This window comes from Acinonyx jubatus, chromosome X (genome assembly GCF_027475565.1).
Source record: "Acinonyx jubatus isolate Ajub_Pintada_27869175 chromosome X, VMU_Ajub_asm_v1.0, whole genome shotgun sequence".
Classification (NCBI taxonomy): Eukaryota; Metazoa; Chordata; class Mammalia; order Carnivora; family Felidae; genus Acinonyx; species Acinonyx jubatus.
In genome coordinates, this window is record NC_069389.1 from 34,975,011 (window position 1) to 35,001,516 (window position 26,506).

Below are 26,506 nucleotides of genomic sequence, written 5' to 3' on the forward strand. Positions count from 1 at the left end.
CTGAAAGCAAGAGTCGGCACTTAACTGACTGAGCCACCCAAGCGCCCCCCAATACATATATTTTTTTAAGTATAAGCATGTTCCAATGAAATATTCATGACATTTATAATAAAAAGTATTCGTTGTTCATCTGAAATTCAAATTTAACTAGGCGTCTTGTATTTTATCCGGTACTCCTACTTGGAGGGCCGGGGTTCCAAGGCGCCTGGCTTCCTCCCAGCAGGTGCTCAGCATCTGGGCAATTGTTAGAAGGAAATCCAAATCAGCCCGTAGCTTCCACAGCTGCACTCGTAGCGGGGCGGAGCCATGCGACCAGGAAAGACCGGTTGGAGACCGTCACCAGAGATCGGCCAAGGGGTCCGCACCTGGGAGCCAGTCCCACCCCGTGGGCACTCAGGATCCCTCGACTGGCACCGTCATCCCCCACATCCCCGACCCCCTGCCCTACCCTCAATCTCGTGACTGGCGGTCACGGGCCGGGGGGCGGAGCTGCTCGACTCTTCAATCGCTGCCTACCATTGGCAGGTCTTCCCATCCATCACGTTAGGCCCCGCCCAAGAGCCTGACGTTCCCCAGCCTACGTCTCTCCCGCAAGCCGCGACGTAGCTGGCGATTGGTGGAGAAGGCGCCAGCCGTCCCAGCGGAGGCGACGACGGGGCGGTCTCAGGCAGTCGGGACGAGCCAGAGAGCGTCACCCCCTCCCGCTGCGGTGGTCGCTCGCGTTCAGCCGGCCGGGTCCGTGCCGCCCTGCACTGCTGCGGCCGCCGCGGAACCATGGCTGTGCTCGTGGTGCTCCTGTCCTTGTTGGCGGCGGGTGAGGACCGGGGCGCGCTCGGGGTGTCCGTGAGCCTCGGGGGTCGGGGGCGGCCTCAGGTGGGCGGCAGCGGGGTGGGTGCCGCAGTGCGGGCAACCGGAGGCGGCCTCGCCCCAGCCGCCTCCCCCTCGACCTTCTCTTCGGACCGACCTGTGGCGGCGCAGTCTGGAGGGCCGCCGGGGCGGAGCCGGGCCGGGCCGTGTGGGGGACACCTGAGCCGGCCTCCGCCCGCTGCCTCTTCCAGGAAGGCGCGTCCGCCGGTCCTGCCGCGGGTCTTTTCCGGCTCCGGAAGCACGGGGATGCATTTCCCAATTGACTGTGGAACCGCAGCCCTCTGCGAGAAAGGGAAGGCAGACTTCTTAGCTGCCATCAGATGCTGCGTTTCTTGGCATTTTTCTGCCGTCTTCCTTTCTAGCGGTTGTCATCAGTAATTGATGAAATTCCCTTCTCTTCCCTTAACGTGTTTCAGGATAGAAAAGTTGGAGGTGGAGTGATTGTTTCTATAGGATTCTTTCTAAAGGCAAATTCAGAGTACCTCTCAATAGTTTGTCAGGGTTCTCCATTTTAAGGATTTGGAAACTAAGATGTGAGTCACGTTCTTAGGGTCACATGTCAGGTAAATGGTAGCTTTCAGGGTAGAACCTAGGTTCTCTTGTATTCAAGTCAGCTAATGTTTGGCGTCTTTCTGTGTATCATGGAATTAATTTAATTTTATAGCAGTTCTTAAAGAGGACATCGTCCTCGCTTTACAGGGTGGTCAAGCCTAAATAAATTACCCAACACCAATGCAAGTAGTAGGCAGCAAAGCTGGAACTGAACCCACGACAGCTGGCTTCAGAGTGTGGGTCTTTTCCATTATGTGTGTTGTGGTACAGGTAATGGAAATGCTGCTACTGCGTGGGAATGATGGGGCCTGGGGGCTCAGACAGTGGCGAACAAGAGGCCAAGTTGAGAACAACTTAGAGAAACGGGGCTCTGTTCCCCAGTGTGCCTAAAACCTGTAGGTTAAACATCTTTGTGAGGTGCTGGGGTGACCCAACCCACTTTTGGAATGGTGGTTTAATTCTGCGTGAGGGTATAGACCACTGATGTTCTTGAAATCTGTAGGTCTTGGCCATCCCGGGAGGTGTGCTCAGGGTGGTGTGTTGATGATAGCTATACTTATTTTCATACCCCCAAGTTTTAGGGTTGTCTTGTTCCTTTCGTTTCTGCTCCTGGCTCTGGAAAATTCATCCTGATCTATCTGTTACTTTTTTCTTAAGGGTTGTTTATTTCTTTTGAGAGAGAAAGAGTGCGCATGTGTGCACGAGCCGGAGAGAGGCAGAGAGAGAGCCCAAGCAAGCTCTGTGCTGAGCCCAACACAGGGCTCAATCTCATGAACCATGAGATCATGACCTGAACTGAAATCGAGTCAGACACTTAATTGACTGAGCCAGCCAGGCACTCCTAGTAAGTTACTTTGAGGGATGTTTTTAATTCAGTTTTTGAAATTTCTTCTTTAAAAAAATTTTTTTAATGTTTTAATTTACTTTTGAGAGAGGGCAAGCACGGGAGGGACAGAGAGAGAGTGAGACACAGAAACCGAAGCAGGCTCCAGGCTCTGATCAGTCAGCACAGAGCCGGACGTGGGGCTCGAACTCGGGAAGTGTGAGATCATGACCTGAGCTGAAGTTGGCTGCCCAACTGACTGAGCCACCCAGGCACCCACAGTTTTTGAAATTTCAGAATCTTCCCTTTGATACTGGGATTTAACTGAGTGTCTGTTGAAATTCCGTCTTTTTTTTTTTTTTTTTTTTAACGTTTATTTTTGAGAGAAGAAGAGCATGAGTTGGAGAGGGGCAGAGAGAGAGGGAGACACAGAATCCGAAGCAGGCTCCAGGCTCCGAGCTGTCAGCACAGAGCCTGACGCGGGGCTCAGACTCACCAGCGGTGAGATCATGACCTGAGCCAAAGTCGGCACTCAACCGTCTGAGCCATCCAGGCACCCCGAAATTCCATCTTTTAATGTTGTGACTGATACTATTTTGATTCAGTGAAGTTTAGGTGTTTTTTGTTTGTTTTTGGTCTGAGGCAAAGTAATTGCTTCTGTACATGGTTTGAACATGCTTTCCTAACTAGAATAGTCTAGTTCATACAAACTAAGAATCAGATCTTGTCAGCTCTGCATTGCTTGGTCTTGTCATGTGAGGTTAAATTACTATTTTCCACAATGACTAAATGTGATTTAGTGGAAAACATCTTTAAGAGATTGGGCTTCTCTATTTGAGAAAAAATAGAAGTCCTTTAAAATGGTGTTAACTGGAGAGAGACTAGAGGAAGGGAACTAGGGTTATCAATACCATGTCATGAGGGGTGTTTGAAAAAATTCAGGTGTTTAGCCTGGAGAGGAAAGGCCAAGGGCAAACACGTGGAATTTGAAGGAGTGTCCTGTAGAAGAGGGGTGTGATGTGGTCAGTGATGCCCCAGAGGTCAAAAGTAGGACCTATGTATTATTTTTTTCTGAAAGTTTATTTACTTACTTTGAGGAGGGGAGAGAGCTCAGTTGGGAGAGCGGCAAAGAGAGGGGGCGAGCAAGAATACCAAGCAGGCTCTGCACTTTGAGAGTGGAGCCCAGTGCGGGACTTGAACTCACGAACTGAGCCGAAACCAAGAGTCAGAAGCTTAACTGAGCCACTCAGGGACCCCTATTTATTTTTTCTCTTACTGATTCCATCCACCGTTCATTGATCACAGCATAGTATGGTGGGAGTTCTAGAGGGAAGGATACTTTCTCTCTCTCCCAGAATGGGGAAGCTGAGGGAAATTTCCCTGGGGGGAGAGGGGGGCAAATATGTGAAAGGTTGGGGTGGGGGCAAAAGGCAGTTTAGGCAGAAAGGCATGTGTAAGCACAGAGATGTGAGTGCAAAAGAACCAGTAGTTTGGTGGGGCTTGAATGTATAAGAGTTAAGTTGGGGACATCCCAGAAGAAGTAAGTTTGGTGAAGTTCCTTGGGTGTTATGTTTTGGGTTGTCTCCAAAGCTCTGGGCAGCAAGTGAAGGTGATTAAACTGGTGGGTGAATGAGCACACCCTTATTTTGAAAAGGTTCTAGAAAGGCTGGCTCAGAGAATGGTGTGACAGGTCATAAGGCGGCCAGTTCTAGCAAACCCGGTAAGGACCTGGAGTGTGCAAATGGACCTGGAGGGGAAGGGATATATGAGATAAGAAGAAAAAAATCCACAGAATTTGGCAGTTGATTGGCTGTGGTGCTGAGGAAGGATTTAAAGACCTGTTTGAGCAGCTGCATGAAAGGTGGTGTCATCCTTTGAGATAGAGAATACTGAAGGAGCCTGTGAAAAGACGGTCAGTTCAGTTTGGAACCTGTTGACTTTGAGGGGCCCGTGGGACTTAGAAGGAACTGCTCAGCTGACTGTTGGGTCTGTGGGTCTCGGGCTCAAGGGAAGAATCTGGGAGCCATCGGTGTTGTAGTGTTTGCAGCCTGAGGAGTAGCTGGGCTCAGCCAGGGACAGGGATATAGAATAGGAAAGCGGTGAGGGTCAAGAATGGAGCCCTCAGATCTCAAAAGAGGGGTCTCTTGGGATGCCAGAAGAGGGTACTAGAACGTCCATTTTAATCTCCTGTGTTGTTGGGTTTTTTTTTAAGTATATCTATTTATTTTGAGAGAGACAGAGACAGCGTGAGCTGGGGAGGGGGAAGAGAGAGAAAGAATCCCAAGCAGACGCTCTACTGTCAGAGTCCAGTGCGGGGCTTGAACTCAGGATACCCGGAAATCATGAGGTGAGCTGAAATGGAGAGTTGGACATTTAACCAACTGAGCCACCTAGACTCCCCGTTGTTGTTTTTTTTAATACTAATGGTCCAATATTTCATAGACTGTCCCTCCATTTGAGTTTGATGTTTTCTCATGGTTGAATTGGGAAGAATATTACACAGTTACCTCATCCTCTTAAAAAAATTTCTGTTTTGGGGGTTCCTGGGTGGCTCAGTCGATGAAGTGTCCAACTCTTGATTTCGGCTCAGGACATGATCTCACAGTTTGTGAGATTGAGATTTGTGTCAGGCTGTGACCTGACAGTGTGGAGCCTGCTTGGGATTCTCTCTTTCTCCCTCTCTGTCCCTCCCCTGCTCCTGCTCTTTCTCTCTCTCAAATAAACATTTTAAAACATTTCTATTTTTGTGTGTTTTGTAATATATTATCAACGTATAGTCTGTCCTACACGTGTGTACTTTATGTGTATATTGGGGCTACTTTCAGATTTTGTACTGAAACAGTTGAAATCTAAGAAGTTAGGACATCACTGTTTTAAAGGATGGAAGAGAAAGAGACCAAGTCCCAGAAGGACTGGGGAAAAAAACAAACAGTAGCCCGGGCTTCAGGAGGGTCAAGGCAGGAAGATTTTTAAGGAGGGAGTTGCTCAGTATCAGGTGCTTTGAGAAGTTAAATGAATTAAGGGCTGAGAATTGTCTTTTGGGTTTGGTGAGTGGTTTCAGTGGCATGGGGGAGTTTAGGTAGTAATATGAGATGAAGTAGAGAAGCAAATGGTGGTTAATTACTCTTCTAGGATTCTTCCTCTGAAGGGAAGCAGAGGCTGGTAGGCCCAAAGGAGGGTTTTTTGTGGTTGTAATTTTAGAATGGGAGCACTCTAAGTGTATTTTTATGCTGAAATGAAAGAGCCAGTTGAAAAGGGGAAGTTGGTAGTGCAAGGTGTGGCTTTTATTCATTAACTCAGCAACTATTTCTTGAGCACCAATGTGTCCGGCACTGTTCTCCCGCTCTAGGGGATATTGTGTGAACAAGACAAACTGAAATCCCTGCCCTCGTGGAGCTTATATTCAGCAGGGCCAGCTTTTTATGCTTACAACCACATAGCCGCCTCACTCCTGATCGGTTGTCTTCCCAGAATAGTGGCGTAATAAACGTTGAATGACTAATAGGTGAGCAGATGAAGGTCCCTAAGAAGGCTGAATGCCAGGATAATGTCAGACTCTTGGAGGGACGTCCCTGCCAACATCTGGAGGGAGAGGAGATAAGGCTAGGAGCTTGTGCAGATAAATTTGTGGTAGGGAGAGGAAGCAGGCAGTGGGAGGGATTCCTCGGTTTTCTCTTGAAACTGGAGGTGAGGTTATCTGTTAAGACTGAGTCGGGGTGATAAAGTAAGTTGCAAGAAGCTGGGAAGCTCATTTCAGTTCAGTACAAGGAAGGACTTTTCAGGGGACTGGAATGTTGGCACAGTGGAGATGACTGCTGGCAAATGTAGGGTTTGTAAGTTGAGGTGGTGTCCTCCCTCCCTGGTTATATTCTGGTAGAGTTTCTCAGTCTGGGAGCCACAGCATAAGGTTTTCTAAAGCTCAAGACTCCTGAAGGACTGTTGTACAGGCACAGAAGTGGGGGATCTGCCTACAGTGTTGGGGGCAGGGGCGCCTGGGTGGCTCAGTCGGTTAAGCGTCTGTCCGACTGCAGGTTGTGATCTCATGGTTCGTGAGTTCGAGCCCTGCATCGGGCTCTCTGCTGTCAGTACAGAGCCTGCTTCGGATCCTCTGTCTCCCTCTCTCTCTGCCCCCTCCTCCCCCCTACCCTGGTTCTCGCTCTCTCTCAAAAATAAGTAAACATTAAAAAAACAACAGCAACAACAATGTTGAGGGGCAAAGTCATTCCGTATAGCTTTCTTTGCCAGGGTTGAGTGATTAGGGTCATATTGTAGAACAGGACTGTCTCCAGACCCAAATATGTGTATGGTACTTGGAAAGTATAGGTCTCTTGCTGCCCCATTTTCCTTAGTGTTTGCAGTAACCACTACTTGAGTGAACCAAGGTGTCCATCAGTTACAGACAGCCATCCCATTCTGCTAATTTTTTTTTGCCTGCCTTCGGCTAGAACATTTTGGAAATTCCTACTCTGGCGGCTGCGCTGAATTGAAACTCATAACTCTTCATGTTGTATCAGCACCATCCTGAGGCCTTTTATTTACTGTCAGTACTGCAACACCAAAACATTTATTGTTGCTTCCAACTTTATTCCCATACCCCATAAGTGATACTTTCCTGAGGTCAAGAGAATAACAGTGATGCTTTATTAAAGTCTAATTTTCTCATACGAGGTAAGCATGGCTAAGATTTGTTTTGGACTTGGAGCTAATCTTTTCATAGGAATCTGAAAGTTTCCCTTAGTTACATGTTCTTGTGTAAGCTAGACATCATGGGTTAACACAAAATGGCTGAAGAGGCCGAAGACCTCATCCTTAGCCCCCGGAGGACTTATCAAATAGTCCCTTTATTCTCATCCTTCGCCTGTTAATCCCAGGCTCCCTAGCTAGACTAGTGGGCTTTATTATTACAGAATACCTTTCCTCAGCCTCTTGATACACCCATCGGAAATACTATTTCTTAGACTACTTTGCTTCTGAAGTCTGATGTGTTCATATTCTGTCTGGTTCATATGACGTGTTCATATTCTGACTGCCTCTGCCCAGTGTCTGACAGTCCTTATTTGCTTATGGGATGTAAAGAAAGATCTCCATCCTAAGATAGGCGAACTTGCTAAAGTTTCAGAGTGAAAGACTAGGAATTTTATGAGTTTGCATGTTGAAGACAGGGTTGAGGGCAGACATAATAATAGGGATTTCAAGTTTCTTCCTTTTTAGTCTGTGCCAGGGTTTTGTTTGCATTTTTAAATGCTGGAGAAATGCCATTGATTTCTAATTCTTGCCGAAGTACCACATGCCCCCCTGTTTAAGGGCTACCTGTAGGAAGGCAGGTAGATCATTAGGAGAATCCTGTTTCATAACTGTGCCTCTGTTAGAGCAGAATGTATCGACTTAGGTTCTGAGAGCAGTACTTTGAAAAATAATTTGATGTTTTTGATTCAGTATTTTGTCTAATAATATATAGTATGCTAAGTCAAGAATGGGGAAACATGTTCTATATTTAATAATTTTCAACGTGGGTGCAAAAGATTTATGATGTTGAGCATTCATTTATTAATCTGTTTTCTTCCAGGTGTTTTGGGGAACGAGTTTAGTATATTGAGATCACCAGGGTCTGTTGTTTTCCGAGATGGAAATTGGCCTATACCAGGAGAGCGAATCCCAGACGTGGCTGCATTGTCCATGGGCTTCTCTGTTAAAGAAGTATGTGTATTTAAAAAAAAGATATTGGGAGCTAATTCTGAAAGTATTTTTGCTGATTTCTGCTAATAGCCCAAGAAAGCAACAAGCAAACATAGGTATATTGGGTACAGATTAGAGAAGTAAAAAAGCTCATTTGTAGTTGGGGAGATTTAGAGATGTGCTGTAAGCTTGCTTATGAAACCCAATCATCATAAGTCATTAACCATGTAATTCTTCAGAGTAGTGATGTTCTTTGTATATGAGAGAATGCCTCTGTCCATAGGATGTATAGTTGTACCTATTTTTCAGTACATGATATATTTCTTTATCTTAGTTCGGGCTATTACAAAATGCCATAGACTGGGTGGCGTATAGAAACAACAAACATTTATTTCTCACAGTTCTGAGGGCTAGAAGTCCAAGATCAGGGTGCCAGCCCGGTGGGATTCTTTGTGAGGGCCCTCTTCGAGTTTGCAGACCCCTGGCTTCTTTTCACGTCCTCAGATTGGCGGGGGGAAGCCTATAAGGCACTAACCCCACCATGAGGGCTGCGTCCTCATGACCTAATCAGGTCCCTGAGGTCTGTCCCTAATACTACCACATTGGGGAATAGCTTTCAACCTGAATTTGTGTGTGTGTGTCGGGCGGGGGGGGGGGGGGGGGGGCAGAAACGTTCAGCCTACTGCAGTTTATTATGAATGATAAAATGCATGTGCATCTTGCCTGAGTTTAAGAAGATAGTGTGGTCAGTAGCTGTGGGATAGCCTAGGACCTTGGTTTCCCACAATGAAGCCATAACCTGTTGAGTAACTGGCTGCTTACATGATGTAGTGGAGGGGGCCTAGATCCTGTCAGTGTGAGAGATCTGAAGTTAAGGGCTAGAAGATAGGAGATGCAGTTTGCTCTGTCTTGCTGTCATTATCTCTTCCCACTTCATAAATCTGGTGCTTTTGATGTGGCCTCTAGATATCATCAGTTACTCAAAGGAACTTTCCTCCTAGGTGCTGAGTGCCCTTGAAACCAGAAGCCACGCTTGGGAGCTACTCTCTACTGGGCCTGTGGGTGGAGCCCCTGAGCTCCCTGTGTGGCCGGGACTGGTTGTTTACGTATAAGGATGAACTTTGTACCTAATTCTTTACAAACTTAAAATCGACTACAATGGCTGTCAAAATAACCCTTAGAAATAATTATTAGTAAATTAATATGGGTTACTTCCAGCAGGAATTTTTTTTATGAAGAGCTTAGTCTGTAGAGAAGACTTTTGGTGATAGTTTTGCTGTGTCCCTGTGAAAGAGAAGCCATGCTGTAGATAAGGGCAAGTGATGATGTGGGGGAAGAAAACGTCCATGTTTATATGAAGAGAATAGTTTGTAATCTGGAATTTGAAAAGTACCTGCATTTTGTTTACTTGTCTGTTTTCTTCCACAAAAGGTGTGAGATGACTGACTTTGTCATCTCAGATCCATAGAAGTGTACGAGCACGAAGGAGCTTGAAATCTGTATCCTCCATTAGATTACAGCTGCTGCCTTAAACGAAACCTTTGCTCTCCCTGTGAATTTTCATTGCCAGTGTCATCCCAGAACCCCTTGGCTCTGCTCAGTAGATGTTACTGAGGAAATGGTTTCTGGACTTAATAATTAAGCACCGTTTCATGCTTTCCAATGTTTAGGACCTTTCTTGGCCGGGACTTGCGGTGGGTAACCTGTTCCATCGTCCTCGGGCTACTGTTCTGGTGTTGGTGAAGGGAGTAGACAAACTCGCTCTACCCCCAGGCAGTGTCATTTCATACCCTCTGGAGAATGTGAGTATTTATTATAAAAAATTAAAGGCATGCATTTTTAATCTTGTCAGCCGTCGTTATGAATTGTGTTCTAAGCACACTTCTCTTGTCTACATTTTCTCGAGCATTATCTTGTCACTTTCCCTTCCGAATTTTACCTGATTTTTGTGTAAGAAGGAGACTGGAGGCTATTTTGCTGCTTCACTCTTTCCTTCACTGGCTCTTCAGGCAGTATGGCTGGCTGAGCTGTCGTGAGAGACCCTCCTTTCACTGCTGGCACGTAGAAGTCACCAAAATGCTTTTATGTGCGTAACTGAACTTTCAGATAAGGAAGAAATACACCTAGCTGCCAGATAGGAATGGGAAACTCAAACGCCACAGCGGTGAGCAAGAGCTGAAGCTGGAATTATGTTCCTTGCAGAAAGCCAGGGGCTGTAGAGTGCTGTCTCGTCCTCAGAAGGAGGACTGCTAAAGCCCCAACTGCCCCAGGGCTGCCATAGAGGGGCTGGCTTACCGCTCTCGGCGTTGGGACCCAAAGAGTCTCCCAAGAGAAATCAGAACTACAGGCTTGTGCTGTGCAGAGTGCTGTGCTCCAAATTCCCATGACCCACCGCATATGGAACTTCCACAGCCCGGGGCTGGTTTGGTTAAAAAAAAAAAAAAAAAAAATTGAAAATGAGTTGAATTTACAAAGCCCTTGCAAGAAAAAAAAATGTCATGAGAGAGTCAGCAGGTGCCACAAACCAAATTAATCCCTAGAGCTACAGATAATTGACCAATCTCAAAGACATTTGAAAATACGTACGTTAAAATTGTGAAGGAGTTAAAGGAAGGGATACAAACTATGACACAGTTAGATGATGCTTTTGATAGGTGATGCATTCATTGATATTCACTTCTAAATATTTCATAATTTATATTGTGATTTCTTTAACCCATGAGTTATTTAGAAGTGTTTAACGTGTGGGTTCTTTTCAAGTAATTTTTGATTTTTCAGTTTCTAATTTCATGGCATTGTAAGACTGGTCTATATGATGGTTTGGGAGGAATTTTGCAGACTTTCTGTGGTCTAGTATTTCCAAAGCACACATGACGTGATTACAAAGGGCTATGTACTAGACCACGAGGCAAATCTCAACAAGTAATAATTAGTATCAAACCACTCTCTCTGACCACAGTGCACTTATATCTGAAAACCACAAAACGATACCTTAAAAATGTATTTGGAGGGCATCTGGGTGGCTCAGTCAGTTAAGCGTCCAGCTCTCGGTTTTGGCTCAGGTCATGATCTCATGGTTCGTGAGTTTAAGCCCCGCATCAGGCTCCACGCTGGCAGTGTAGAGCCTGCTTGGGATTCTCTCTCTCGCCCTCTCTACCCCTCCGCCACTCATGCGCTCACTCGCTCTCTCTCAAAATACTTAAAAAAATGTATTTGGAAGGGTGGGGGGGATGAAGGAAATAGGTAAAGGGGATGAAGAGGTACAAACTTACAGTTATGAAACAAGTCATAAGGATGTGAGGTAAAGCAGAGGGAATACAGTCAATAATATTGTAATAAGTTTGGTGACAGATGGTAACTAGACTTACCATAGTGATCGTTTCCTAATGCATATAAATGTCAAATCACTGTACACCTGCAAACGAGTATGGCGTGTCGACTACAGTTCAGTAAGAAATAATAAATAAATGAAAATGTATTTGGAAGTGGTAAAAACAAAATACATGACTCCTCAGGTTTAAAGCACACTGAAAATCATATAAGCTGTCACAGAAAAGACATTGTTATTACAAAGGAATGAGAGTAGAAAGATAGCAGATTTCCTATTGCCATTAGGGACTAGAAGAGCAAAACCGAAAAGCAGTAATTGTCTAGTATAAGGCTAGGCTGAGAATATTGTGTAATCATCATAATAATGAAATGATATGGATCCAGTGAAAGTTATGACTGTTGGGAGGGTGAAGATAGAGAAATGGAGTGCATGTATGGGGCTGTGTGGTTGGAGACGTGGGAGAGGTAAATCCTCATTTTCTTTCTTTCTTTTTTTAATTTTATTTTATTTTATGTTTGAGAGAGAGAGAGAGAGAGACAGAGCATGAGTGGAGGAGGGGCCGAGAGAGGGAGACACAGAACCTGAAGCAGGCCCCAGGCCCCAGGCTCCCAGCTGTCAGCACAGAGCCCGACGCGGGGCTCAAACTCACGACCCATGAGATCATGACCTGAGCTGAAGTCGGACGCTTAACAGACTGAGCCACCCTGGCACCCCTAGACTTTGTATATGGTTTTCTATATATCTCTTGAAAAAAAATTTCTTAAGTCAACAGGAAAAGTTAGTTGGAATAGATGTGCTCCCAAATAATTCATGAGTTGAAGAGAGAATCACAGTGGGAGTTTTGAAATTATTTGGAACTAAATACCAGTGAATGTACCATATATTAAAAAATAGTGGGGTGCAGCTAAAGTGATAAGGAAAATTTATAGCCTTAAATGCTACATGTTAGTTTAAACGATTGGAAATCAATGAGCTAAAGAAACCAGAAGAATCTCAGAACAAATGGAAGAAAGGGAACAATAAAAATCAAAAGGCAGATTTAGGGGCACCGGGGTGGCTCAGTCGGTTAAGCATCCAACTCTTGATCTCCACTCAGATCTTGATCTCAGGGCTGTGAGTTTGAGCCTCGCATTGGGCTCCACACTAGGCATGGAGCCTATTAAAAAAAGGCAGGGGTGCCTGGGTGGCTCAGTCAGTTAAGAGTCCAACTTCAGTTCAGGTCATTATCTTGTGGTTTGTGAGTTCAAGCCTGATTCGGGCTCTGTGCTAAAAGCTCAGAGCCTGGATCCTGCTTCAGATTCTGTGTCTCTCTCTCTCTCTCTCTCTCTCTGTCCCCTCCCCATTCATGCCCTGTCTCTGTCTCTCTCTCTCAAAAATAAACATTAAAAAAAGAGGCAGATTTTAAAAATGTTTTAATCATAGTAAGATTATTAAGTATGCAATTTCTGTGAAAATCATTGTGGAAGATCCTTTTAAAATAAATATATAGGGGTGCCTGGGTGGCTCAGTTGGTTGAACATCCAACTTTTGATTTCAGCTCAGGTCATGATCTTGTTGTGGGAATCAAGCCCGCATTGGGCTCTGTGCTGACAGTATGGAGCCTGCTTGGGATTCTTACTTGCCCTCTTCCTCTCCCCCATCCCCCCATTCATACCTCTCTCTCTCTCTCTCTCTCTATCTCAAAGTAAATAAATGGTAAAACACTTTTTTTTTAATGTTTATTTATTTTTGAGAGAAAGAGCGTGAGGGAGGGAGGGAGAGACACAGAATCCAAATCAGGCTCCAGGCTCCAAGCTGTCAGCACAGAGCCCAATACGGGCTCGAACTCACAAGTGGTGAGATCATGACCTGAGCTGAAGTCGAACACTTAACCAAGTGAGCCACCCAGGTGCCCCTAAATAAATAAACTTAAAAAAAATTATTAAATATCCAAAATGCTACTAAGAATTTAAATCACATACAATCTGAAACTCAACATTTTTAACAGACCAGCCTCATTTTACAGGAGTAGAAGCTGTAAAAAGAGCTCATGTTATTTCTTGACCCTGACTGACTGCTCCTAATACTTTTCCTGGCAGTAGGTGGTGAATGAAATCCAAGGCTCAGAGGACAAAACCTACAAAAGCAGAATGTCTTAGAATTCCCCTTAATGAAGCTTCTACTTGATTAGCCAGCTGTTCTCATTAGAATGTCAAGTCTAAAGATACAGGAATTTCATTTTCTCCGGGACAAAGACACACATCCTTCTAATACAGTGGAAGAAAACGAGCCAGATTTTAAGCAGCTGAGCCTTTTCCTTTCTGAGCTTAGTGGTCTGTGTGATTTTCCCTTTACAGTTTGGCTCTTATCTGACTCTAGCTTCTCCAATTTGATTGCTAAGGATATGTTACCTTTAATCTGGCACTTTCCTGACACAAGTGCCATTTGACAAGGTGGAATGAGGCTGGAGAGTGTGTCACATCTCCTGTGTTCCCTCCAGAGCCTGAGGTGAACTGTGTGACTGCAAGAGGAGAGCACTCGGGGCCGCCTCGGGCACCATGACAGTGTGCATTTGCAAGTGTGACTCTTCCTCCTTCTTCAGTGTCTCCAGAACTTATTTTAAGAGAATTTTGCGAAGAATTAGTACACAGCTTGAGTGAGAAAAAGTTGGTTTTATTTCACAGTATCATGAAATTGATCAATTTCATTTTGATGCTGGGATTTCATCTAAGATTTATTAATCATATTTCTTTCTGCCTGTATACCATGTTAGCAAAGGGAATTACGGGAAAACAATCACTGTAAGAAATCTCCATTAAAAACAAAAATGCTATTATAGTGCTGTTTTACTATAGTAATATTGAGGATAGCATAATTTTTTGAGGGGAAATGTTACTGTAACTTATTTTTAAAAATAACGTGGGGTTAAAAAATTTATGCGGATGGAAGTCAATTTTGGTTACCCTTGGGCGTGGAGAGAGTGGATGGGGAGCCTTCTAGGGCTCTGATAGCGTTCTGTCTTGATCTGCCTGGGCTTTATGAGCATATCCATTTGTAAATATTCCTCGAGCTGTTACCCCAAGATTTGTGCACTATTACATGTATGTTATACTTTTAGTAAAAACAATTTCAAGAAAAAAGTAGATTTTGCTACAATTGGTTCTTTTAATTTGATGTGGTCCCAAGATAGAGGCTTCAAAATTCTTATGACATACTTTATGCCTTGTCTGAGTCTTCATTCTATCTGGAGATAAACCCTAAATTCAGCATTTTAAACATTTTGAAATGGAAAATGAAGTCTAGTTCTCTTTCAATTAAATTCTTCTGACCTCCTCTTACATACAAGTTAATACCTTTTAGTAGAATATACATTCGTTGTGACACACTTAATCCATATTGAAGCCAAATTACTTCCTGCTTAAAATACATGACCTATGACCAGAAAATGATAGTTTGTGCAAGAGTGTTGTGTCCTTCATGTTGGCAAGTTATTTCCCATTAAGGCTTATTGGGAGATACATACTCCTGGCCCACTAAGGGCTGTTTTGTCTGCACCCTCAAAAGGCTGTTTATGTTTTGAAATGATGGGGGTCTTTTGAATTTACATAGGAAATGATGGGGTTTTTGTTTGTTTTCTTTTAAGGCTCTTTTGTTGCTGAATGGTTTTTCTTACCCCTTGGGTTCCAATGATAATTGAGGTCTTACTCTTAAATTTCAGGCAGTTCCTTTTAGTCTTGACAGCGTTGCAAATTCCATTCACTCCTTATTTTCTGAAGAAACTCCGGTAGTTTTGCAGTTGGCTCCCAGTGAGGAGGTAAGTGATACAGTTTTTACTGAAGATGCTTTAAAAACTAAGCTTCCTTGGGGCGTCCGGATAGCTCAGTCGGTTAAGCCTCCAACTTTGGCTCAGATCGTGATCTCACAGTCCCGTGAGTTCAGGCCCTGCATCGGGCTCTGTGCTGACAGCTTAGAGCCTGGAGCCTTACTTCAGATTCTGTGTCTCCCTCTCTCTGCCCCTCCCCTGCTCGTACCTTGTCTCTCTCTCTCTCTCTTTCTCTCAAAAATAAATAAATGTTTAAAAAAATTATTTTAATAAGCTTCCTTATGTAATGAAAATTTAAAACTACTTTTATGGAGGTGCCTGGGTGGCCCAGTCGGTTTAGCGTCCATTTTGGTTCAAGTCACGATCTCAGGATTCATGGGATCGAGCCCCGTGTTGGGTTCCATGCTGACAGTATAGAGCCTGCTTGAGATTCTCCCTCTCTCTGCCCCTCCCATACACACGCTTTCTAAATAAATTTTTAAAAACCTACTTTTATGAAAGATTGCATATGCTGTGTATATATATAGTATATATAACCTATATTCTATTTTGTATTTACTTTGTATATTAGAATTAATCTGCCGACTGTAACAAAAGTTTGGATTCTTCTTGCAGAGAGTGTATATGGTGGGGAAGGCGAACTCGGTTTTTGAAGACCTCTCAGTAACATTACGACAGCTCCGCAATCGCCTGTTTCAAGAAAACTCTGTTCTCAATTCACTTCCCCTCAATTCTCTGAGTAGGAACAATGAAGTAAGTGGTGCTGTCACTGAATGAATAAATATCATTACTAATTTCCCATTCCTTATGCTCTCTGACATGAGAGCAAACTTGCAATTTTAGGAAATGACAAGTTTTACAAATTGACTGCTGGAGTAGATTCTTTTTTTCCTTTAGTGTAATTTTTAAACGAATCTCCTGACTAGACAGACTCTTTTTTGTGAGTTGAGCAAATGAGTATTGCGTTCTCGTGCGAGGGCTGCCACCAGTGAATGCAGACGGCCAGAAGTCACACGAACCACCCGATGGGTGGAGCTGTGTTGATCTGGTTACGTAGAGGCCGATACTCGTTACTCGCTGCCATTTCTGACGCGTTGCCTCCTCTTCCTGATTCTCAGCAATACAGTGGAGGGAGGCACTCACTCTTCACTCCCATCAGCCTCAGCACGCGGCATGCCACCTCTGTGGCAGCCTCCCCTCTTCACCACCCGTGGCTGAGCAGGGCCACCATCTTTTCTGCTCTGCTGCGGAACATGTTCAAGGAAGGGGAGCAGGCAGGGCCGCTGGCGGGATCTCACTGCAGTGTGTCAGAGTATTGTGATGCCCTGAGGGAAGGCCCCTTGAGACTTTGGATGCTTTATCGTGCCTTTATCAGAAACACAGCTGTTGAGTGGTAGTCCCTGTGCTGGGAATGACCATCACCTTTTTGTTAGGAAATAGTGTTTTTATGTGCATTTTCAATTGAAGTGAACCTGCCAAATGGAGGACATTTGTTGCATGAAGTCACTTACTGTGCTTAACATTTGTAGTATCTTGTTCCTTACGTGATAAATGGCAAAACGCAGATCTCTGGTGCAGATTTAAAATAATGCTTATTTCCTTTGGTTCTCTGCAGGTTGATCTGCTCTTTCTTTCTGAATTGCAAGTGCTACACGATATTTCAAGTTTGGTAAGTAGGTTACTCTCGTATTTCAGTTTCATTTATTTTGGTTCCAAAAGACATTTCCTGAGAATCCGTGAATGATAGTGAAACCAACTGAAGTTTGATTAAGTATGCCCTAGAGTTATAATAGCACGAAAATTGAGAAATCAGTGGTGTTGGGAATTTTGAACTCCTCTCTTGTTACAGAGAAATTATTTTGCATTTTTGCTTTTGGGAGAGACAGGGAGTGTATCTTCTAAGGACACAGGCCTGGGAGTAAGGCCACCCTCACTGTAGTCCTGACGGGGCTGTTGATTTCTTGAGAGACATTAAGACCCGATTCCTCTATCTTTATCTTTGGGTCCAAAATAGAAATAACAGGGGTGCCTGGATGACTCCGTTGTTGAGCATCTGACTCTTGATTTTGGCTCGGGTCATGATCTCACGATCATGGGGTTGGGCTCTGCACTGAGCGTGGAGCTTGCTTAGGAATCTCTCCCCGCTCTCTTGCTCGTGCATGCACGTGCTTTATCTAAAAATTTAAAAAACAAATAGAAATAACAGTTTGGACTAATAATGCTGTCACAAGGAAGGAAATAAATATCCCTGCAGTATATTGTGTGTGTGTGTGTGTGTGTGTGTGATTTTTTTTTTTAAATACTTTTGAAGTTTATTTATTTTGAGAGAGAGTGAGCAAGCAGGGGAGGGGCAAAGAGAGAGAATCCCAAGCAGGCTCTGCACTGCTAGTGCAGAGCCCGATGAGGGGCTCAGACTCAACGAATTGTAAAATCACAACCTGAACCAAAATCAAGAGCTGGACGCTTAACTGACTGAGCCACCCAGGCTCCCCTGTGTGAATACTTTCGAAAAGATCCTCCTGTTACTGAAATAAGAAAACTTACCTGTATACTGTCTTCTGAATTTATTGCCCAAAGTTTTCAGCAGGTTGGTTTGGGGAGTCTAGAGGTGTATTGCTAGGGGTCAGCCCAGGTGGTCTAGGAGGGCATCTGGGAGGTATCTGCCCTCTGAGCACTGATGGCTCATGCTCTCTTGGGATCGAACTGGTCCAACTATCTGTTCTTTCATACACCGGCTCATATCTAAGGTTTTTTTATTTCGAGTTAGCTCTGCGTAGGCCCGACGTGGGGCTCCAACTCCCAACCCTGCGATCAAGCACTGCATGCTTTACTGACTGAGCTAGCCAGACATTCCCTCCTATCTGAGGTTTTTTAACTAAGGAGTTTTTTAAAGAGCTTTTATTAAATGTTCAAGGAGTCTTAAAACTGCTCTTAAAAATGAGATTTGTGTTGGGTTTCTCGGAAACTCCCATTTCAACTGATTCTGTCTGCCACCGTTTTAGTAGACTGTGTGTTGTGGCACACTGGTATGGTTCTGTTCAGCCTAGTCTAGTTAGGTATAAAACTTCAAGTGGCTGTGTCTGACATTACTTTATCCACTTCCTTTTGTTTGTTCTCCTAAGTTGTCTCGACATAAGCATCTAGCCAAGGATCATTCTCCTGATTTATATTCGCTGGAGCTGGCAGGTCTGGATGAAATTGGGAAACATTATGGGGAAGACTCTGAACAATTCAGGGATGCTTCAAAGATTCTTGTCGATGCTCTGCAAAAGGTAAATTACTGAGCAGTTAGAGTGTGACCATTTCACTTTTAGCCTCTCAGTGGAAAAATCCATTTAGTGAAGTACCATTAATTGAAGTTTCCCCTTCTTGGAGGACCCCTCATTTTCATGTCCCAGGGTAGAGTGGGTCAGAGGTGTGTGCCAGGAGGTCTCTCTCTAATGTTGGCAGATCACTAACTCCAGCACAGTACTTTTTTCTTTTTTTATGGTGGTGAAATACGCACAAGATCTGCCATTTTGACCATTTTTAAGTGTCCGTTTCTGTAGCATTCAATACGTTTACATTGTTGTGCAACTGTTACCCCTGTCCACTGCCAGAACTTTCTTCTTCCCTAACTGAAACTCTGTCCCCATTAGCCCTATGGAAATCATCGAAGGAGAGTACTTAGCACAATCCCAGACACTGAGTAGATGTGTGGTACACGTGTAATAAATGCTAGTTTTTCTCTGCCCTTGGAGTTGCTCCCCTGCAAGTCTTCGGTGAGTTAAACTTTCTAGGTGTTTGTGATGAACCAGAGACCACTTAGGAAGATTTTCATTTCCCTTTCCCACTTCCCTTCCCCCAGTTTACATGCCAACAACTTGTCTCTTAATTTCATTTTGAACATTTGAATATATGTTGAAGGTGAACTTTTCTGAATATTTTAACATAATCAAACCTTTAAGACATAGTGTATTTCATTAGCCAATAGGCAAATGTTCTTGTAGGTGCACAGGGCTTTAAAATTATTTTAATAAATACATGTTTGTGATTCATAGTGATGTCAGTACCTCTCCAGTTTGCAGATGACATGTATAACCTTTACGGTGGGAATGCTGTGGTAGAGTTAGTGACCGTCAGATCATTTGACACGTCTCTTGTGAGGAAGACAAGGACTATTCTTGAGGCAAAACAAGAGGTGAGTACATTTTTAGGTCCTGTTTTAAAACTATAAAGTTAAGAAAGCCCACGAAGTCCTAGATCACCTGTGGGAGACCTGGAAGAAGAGTCAGGAAATCTGAAAAGCGATTCAAATGAAAACACAGGTTGCTTATTCACATGGACCGATGTGTTTTGCCAGGATTTGGGGGTTGTAATCAGATAAAGCAAGCGTTTGAGTTCGGGATAAATGTGTCAAAGCCGGTAAGGGAATTCAAATGTTGCTGTCGCAAGGAGTGGTAGGAGTCAGCACGTGGAGTCTGCTTTTCCAGGACGTGTGCCATCTGTGTGGCGTGGTCCCTCATTTGCTACGATCTGCTCCGTATACTCCTGATAATGTACCACAAGTTTTGGGCCTGGATCTTGCTTTCAGCATTTAGAGGGTCCTGGGCGAGAGTGCCAGCCGTAGCAAAACACGTGCTTTACATGTTACACGTGCACCTATACGACAGTAGCATCGCGGATACTCCCGAACGTCGTGTGGCCGTTATTAACGGTTGGCTTCATAGCGTGGAGCAATTAGCTACCCCGTCATTTGTAGACACTCCCTTTTGGACCCATTTGCAGCCGCCACCGTGCTCAGTTTTACTGAGTGCGGTGTGGCCCTTAAAGATGGTCAGAGGTAATGCCTGCTCAAGGTAAGCTAGAGGTGCCTGGTTTGAGGTGGTTTCATTCTGTAATTGGAGTTGCAGGACCTGATTTAAGACAGCATGGCAAGCTAGACAATCCAACAATTTTTCCACTGCAGAGCACTTAGAAATACTCATAAAACATAAACAGCTTTTTGAGTGCACAGCTTAGCTCTCAAGACAGGGAAATTCTTAAGGAGCAAATAAAGAAGAGGTACTTGGAAACTAGTAAGCAGGCTACCCTAGGCACATTTCCAGTTGGGCTACCAGGAGACCGGAAACAAGGCCCTTGGCTCCCTGAAAGGGTGGAGTTCGAAACTGACCCCTCCATATAAAACTGTGAGACTCTGTCAGGGCTCTGCCCTTAGGGAGAGGGTAGACCAGAAAACCGTCATCTGCCCACCAGCAGGAGACAGAAGAGCAGCTTGGGCCCTATGTAGTCGGGGTATATTTGGGGATGGAAATGTCTCTTAGGGAATTCTTAACCACAGGACCACCTTCCTGTTGGTGTGCGGCTCAAATTTCTCTTACCTGCAAGTTCCAGAAAGCCCCAGGCCAAGAAATTAATACAAACCCTGGCCCCAGGCTGGTAAAGACCCGCGGTGCCCAGCAGGAGTCTGTGTAAAACCTCCAGGAGGACATTCCCTCCCCACGAGCCACAGTGGAGGGGGCGTCCCCAGATGTGAACTCAGAACACCGTAAAGCAGGTGGAGCCAGTCCACCGTGAGTGCAAGGTAGCTACCAAAGCGTCCGTTAGACCACCAAAAACCTCAGAAGAATATGGGTATAGGCTACAAAACAATTTAAAGAAATAAAGAAGTCAAGAAAAAAGAACTTTAGAGAGAGAGGGAGAGGGAGAGAGAGAGAATCCCAAGCAGGCTCCACACTGCAGAGCCCGATGTGGGGCTCAAACTCACAAACTGTGAGCTCATGACCCGAGCCACCCAGGCACCCCACAGGACACTGTTTTTAAAGGAAGATTTGAATGTAACCAGAGACTTTAAATACTAGATTCTTTCAACATTGTCCACGTCAGGCCCGCTAGTTTTATGTGAAGCAGTTCCAAAGAGAAGTGTGCCAGTTTGAAGAAGGTACCCTTGTTTAGGGAGTTTGACAAACCAGTTTTATAGAGGTGAATTGGCTCTGAGGTGTTAGGCTGAATTTATAATGGATAAAGTGGGTTTATTAGGAAGTAGTTTCTGAAATTATTATGCACGTGGTGAGGAGCAAGAACCAGGTGGTGGTTGTTGGGTTTTCTTTACTTACAAGGTTGTGAATTAACATTTTACATATGTAATCTGAATTTTTAAAGTTTCCTATCTGTTAATACTAATAGACGAAACCACTTTGAGATGGGAGACTGGTACCAAACATTCCTGGGAATAAACACCATTCTGCCCAGACCGGTGGTCTGTGTCCAGCGTCTGCCCCTCAACCCTGTGCTGACAGTCTTGCCAACCTCACTGGAAATGAGGCCTTGAGCTTGAGGCTCTTTTACGGTCATGGGAACGTTCCACAATTCGATTGTGCTGATGACTGTGCGTGATGATCTCTGTGAATATATGAAGATGCAGGGAGATGTACACAGGGATAGGGAACCCATTTACCCCGAAAAAAGAAAGGTCTTCGAGGGTGAAATCCCTTAACGTTTGCCTCCTCTCTAAGCTCCCCCCATGTGTGTGTACCCACCCTCTCTCTCCCAACGGAAATCACTAGCTTGCTTTCTTAGTTTGAAGTGTTTAAGGAAACGTTTGCGTGCTTACAGCACGCCAGGTGCTGGGGCTGTGGGGCTACAATCTCTTCTCTCTCGAGACAAACCTGGTCCTGTCACTCACTTCCTGCTTGAAACGGGTCAGTGCCTCTTCCTTGCCCATAGGCTCCAGGCCAGATTCTCCATACTTACCCTCGAGCCACATCTGCGGTTTCCCTCCTTGTGTTCTCTAGTCAGAATGAACTGTTTCCCAAACGGTGCCTTTGCACAGGCCTGGAATAGAGTCCACCTCCACCAAGCCCCAGCTGGATGAACATGCGCACAAACATGTAATGTGTGTGGTGCTAGTTAAGGAAAAACATTTTAATACTGTATAAAGCGGAAGGGAGTATTTGTTCCTAGGAACCTCGTCTTCTCTCTCTACCCTCCCCATCTACAGGTAATTGCTGCCCTGATACGTTAATCATGCCCTTGTTTCTTTACGGTTTGACCACTTAATGGATTTATCCTTAAGCAGTGTTGTTTGGTTTTGCCTGTGTTTGAATTTTACATAAATGGAATCACACTATCTGTATTTTTCTGTATCGTTTGCTGCTCTTTCTTGTTTCCAAGGGTCACACAGGCTGTAGTTCAGTCTTCCCTGCTGTGGGTTCCGTCGTGTGGATGTGCCGCATTTTCCGTGCTGTTAATGGATATCCTTGTGCGTGTCTCTTGGTACATACAGCAGTGGTTCTTAGGGTGTGGACTTGCCAGATCATGGGATATTCACACTTTCAACGTTACTGGTGTTGCCCCATTTTCTCAAGCAGTTGGACTGGTTTATACTTCCACTGACCATGTGCTTACCTTTTCTGGGAAAGCTCCCCTTCTTGGTTCCTCCTAGTATAAGCATGTCTTGATTCCACCTAGAAATAAGTGATCATCAGATAAATGAATCATAGCTACCAAACCGGGATAATTTCCTATCTTAAAATTCTTCCCTTTTGATATCTTTCTTTTCTTCATTGTAGAGGAACCCACCAAGCCCCTATAATCTTGCATATAAGTATAACCTTGAGTATTCAGTGGTTTTCAACATGGTACTTTGGATAATGATCGCCTTGGCCTTGGCTGTGATTGTCACCTCTTACAATATCTGGAACATGGATCCTGGATATGACAGCATTATTTATAGGATGACAAACCAGAAGATTCGAATGGATTGAACTTTCCTTATGCCAGACTTAGAAAAGGGGTTTGGAAATTGGCTGTTTTGTTAAATCTTTTAGTGTAGTTGAAAGTAGATGGTATACTTTAAATTTATAAAAAAAAAAAATTTTTTTTGTTCTGTGTGCCTGTGATGTTCTTTTAAAGTGAATTATATTGATGTGAACTGATTTGTGTGATTAGATTCCATAATATGCTCAAATATGATATAACCATTTAATATAATTTCATTCCATTTAACATTTGGAAATGTGCACTGAAATAAATGTAAAACATTTAGAATAGCTTGTGTTATTTATGTTGGGAAAATGCACTGAATTAGAGAAACTTATGAGTGTTTAATAACTTCCTTACACAGGATAGGTGAAAATATTTCAGTTGTTACATCCTATGAACTATGTGTAAATGTCTTAATTTGATGTAAATATCTCTGCAACAAGATAGAAACTTTTTAACTTCAAGTAGCCCTAAACTATAAGAGTGCTTCTTACACAGTTACTTAGATTGGGCACTGCATCTGATTGACAGAGGATAGCTGTTTTTTAACCTCTCCTGAAAGTTGGGTGATGCAGGTCATGGTGTGGGTGTTAAAAAATACTACACTGATCTAAAAAGAAACTAGCTTTGTGGAGTTATAGATACCTATAATTATACCCACAAAAACCAATATTTGGGGGACATCTTGGGGCTTGAATATAAAATCTTTTAGTAACTTTTCCCCCTGTGTAAGTTACTGTTAATGGTTTGTGGTACAACGTCATTCTCTGGAATATTAAGTGGAAGGAGATGCTCCCTACTTTTCATGCAGAAGTGGACCAATGTCTATAAAGAGTGACAAATAAAGTTAATGATTCCAAATTTGTGTCATTTCAATACTAAATCTATTTTGTATTGTAAAAACCGAACTAAACAGGGTTTTAATCAGAATTGGCAGTTTTGTTATACAAACGGTTTCGTGGTTTTTTTTTTTTTTTTTTTTTTTTTTTTACGTTTGTTTATTCTCGCTGTCTCCGAGATTCGGTATCAAGACAAGGAAGACATCTGAATTACCATTCTTGTTACTGAATTTATACAGAATATGTGGTGAATTCATACTAGAGGTAGGAAAAGCTTAAATTTCCCTATGGTATTCAAAAGACGAATAAGTAATCGGTCAAAATAGGAAGGACTAAGATGAAGTCTTAAAGGTTATAATTTTATTTCTTAAAAGACTTAATAGAATTTCAAATTTCATGATTATGTAGCAAGATTACTTGAGTCGGAGAGTTATGCTGCCCTGCCCCTGGGAACCCTACTTGGATTTAGTGTGTAACGTTTCTGTGCCTCTTCTTTGGAAAGATCATCAAATCATTTCTAAGTAACACTGAAGTTGGCAGGTTGGAAAAGATGGAGTCTAGTTAGTGTGTTTTCTACCACCTAATGCAAGACGCCTTTAACAGTTACAGCGTTAAATGTCCGTAGAGGAAGGTTTTCTTCTTGCCTCTCATTTAACCATAAACAGTCAAGCTGATAACTTCACCAAGAAAAGAAACGACACTGTTCTAAAATCACATGTGTATTCTCCACTGTTAACTCCCTGGCAAGTTTATGGGGGTGAAGGTGTTCTCAGCTGCTTAGCCCCAGAACACTGACCTCCACAGAACTCAACAGGGCCTGTGTTTGGGGAGCCAGGAACGTCTAACGCTACAGAGTAGTTAAAATCCACATTTCTTTCACAAGTTTCTTATATAAACATTGCCATAGAAGATTACGATTTTATAATGAGGTAAACCAATGCCTTTGTAATTTAAAACTGATGAGACTAAGTTCTAGGGGAGAAAAAAAATTACATGACCGCACTAATCCTTATAGGGTAGATGGCATCAGCACCCTTCTGTCTGTTAGGCAGAAGGCAATTAATTAAAATAAATGTTCTGCCAAGATTATTATACCTGTTGCTGATGATTTGCTCTTAAATTAAGTCTAATTTGTTCAGGAACATAAATCACAGTGTCGAGATTTGTGTGAGAGGCAGGAAAGCTAGACTCGTGACAGACTATCTACTGACAGATGGGGGAAAAAAAAACCCTAATCACCTTTTATGTAATCAGAATATTCCAGGTTTATAAAATATCTGAGATTCTACATGTGTTAGGTACTGCTTAAGGCCTAATTCTATTAGGAATGATATAGAACTGATTTTTATTTTCTTTGGCTATGCTGTTTGGAAGTAATGGTAATCTGAGTACATTTTCACTGATACCAAATAATGGAGAAGCCATGAACTTACTTTTTAATGGATGATCAAACCAACAATTTGCAAAGGACATAGGAACTGGGGTCAGTGAGCAGGCCTTCTAACCTTAGGCTCAGGCAGTTTCTTTCTAGCCTTTTTGTCACGGAATGACTATGCAATGGTTTCTTGGAACAACGGAGTTGTTGGAGAAGGCCGTTAGTAAGAAGTACTGTGATTAAAATGCATCAAGGGTCGTCCTACAGATGAATTCAGTTTGCCATGTCACCATTTAATTGCTGAACGATCTTGGGCAAATCCCTCAATCTCTGAATCAGTTTTAAATCTACATCATGGGGATGGTAATACTCCCAAGTTTGTGGGAATGAGCATTCAGTACACTATCATGTTCTAAGGGTTGTGAATGCTTTCTAAAATAACAGTGCTAAATCCCAGGAAGTCTGCTTGGGCCTATGGTTGTACCTTTGATGTGTCCTCGCCAGTTTCTTGGTTGCAAACAATGGGAACAGTGGTTTGGTTAAATTACACCATCTGTCCTACTAAGAGCCTTCTATTGGCTCAGAATCCAATTCAGGAGCACACAATGCATTTAGTTCTCCTGTTTGCATAGGCTCCGTTAATCTGGAACAGTTTGTTTTTGAAGTGTAATGGACAGTTATTTTATAGAATGTCCCTCAGCTTGAGTTTGATATTTGCTCATGATGAAATTCAGGTTATATGTTTTCAGAAAGAATACCACAGAAGTGGTGGGTCCATCTCAGCCTGTCCCTGTCAGGAGGCGCATGGATGTCAATGTCTCCTTTCTGGTGACATTAGCTTTGTTTAAGGTGGTATCTGCCAGTTTTTTCCCCTAAACAGTTATTTTTCTTTTGTAATTAGACACGTTAAGACTATTATTTAGAGGCACCTGGCTGGCTCAGTTGGTAGAGCGTGTGACACTTGATCTCAGGGTCGTGCATTCAAGTCCCACGATGGGTGCAGAGATTACTTAAAAAAATTTTTTTTAACATTTATTTTTGAGAGAGCGAGCGAGCAGGGCAGGGGCAGAGATGGAGACACAGAATCCAAAGCAGGCTCCAAGCTAGTAGCACAAAACCCAACACGGGGCTCGAACTCAAGGACCACGAGATCATGACCTGAGCCAAAGTCGGACACTCAACCGACCAAGCCACCCAAGTGCCCTGAGCTTACTTAAAAAAAAAAAAAAAAAAAAATAGATGTATATCTCATTATTCATTTTACTGTCACCCGTTCTAGCATCCATTGATTCTTGCCTGAAAGAATTATTACTGTGGTATTTACCAAATAATGTTTTTATTATTTATTTTTATTTTAGTGAGTGCATGCAAGCAGGGGAAAGGGGCAGAGAGAATATCTCAAGCAGGCTCCATGTTCAGCATGGAGCCCGACACAGGCCAGCCTGGAATCATGACCTGAGCCGAAATCAAGAGTCAGACGCTCAACCAACTGACCCAC

At 43.5% G+C, this 26,506-nt stretch overlaps 1 protein-coding gene across 1 annotated transcript; it reads left to right on the forward strand.

The window, feature by feature from the left end:
* The first annotated feature begins 635 nt into the window (after nucleotides 1–635).
* On the forward strand, nucleotides 636–23,655 carry ATP6AP2 (ATPase H+ transporting accessory protein 2). Its single transcript, XM_027053907.2, has 9 exons — nucleotides 636–814; nucleotides 7,809–7,939; nucleotides 9,589–9,720; nucleotides 14,947–15,042; nucleotides 15,667–15,804; nucleotides 16,667–16,720; nucleotides 18,174–18,323; nucleotides 19,112–19,231; nucleotides 22,602–23,655. The coding sequence occupies exons 1-9, from the start codon at nucleotides 775–777 to the stop codon at nucleotides 22,794–22,796; spliced, it is 1,056 nt and encodes a 351-aa protein (XP_026909708.1). The 5' UTR covers nucleotides 636–774; the 3' UTR covers nucleotides 22,797–23,655.
* Nucleotides 23,656–26,506: the final 2,851 nt, after the last annotated feature.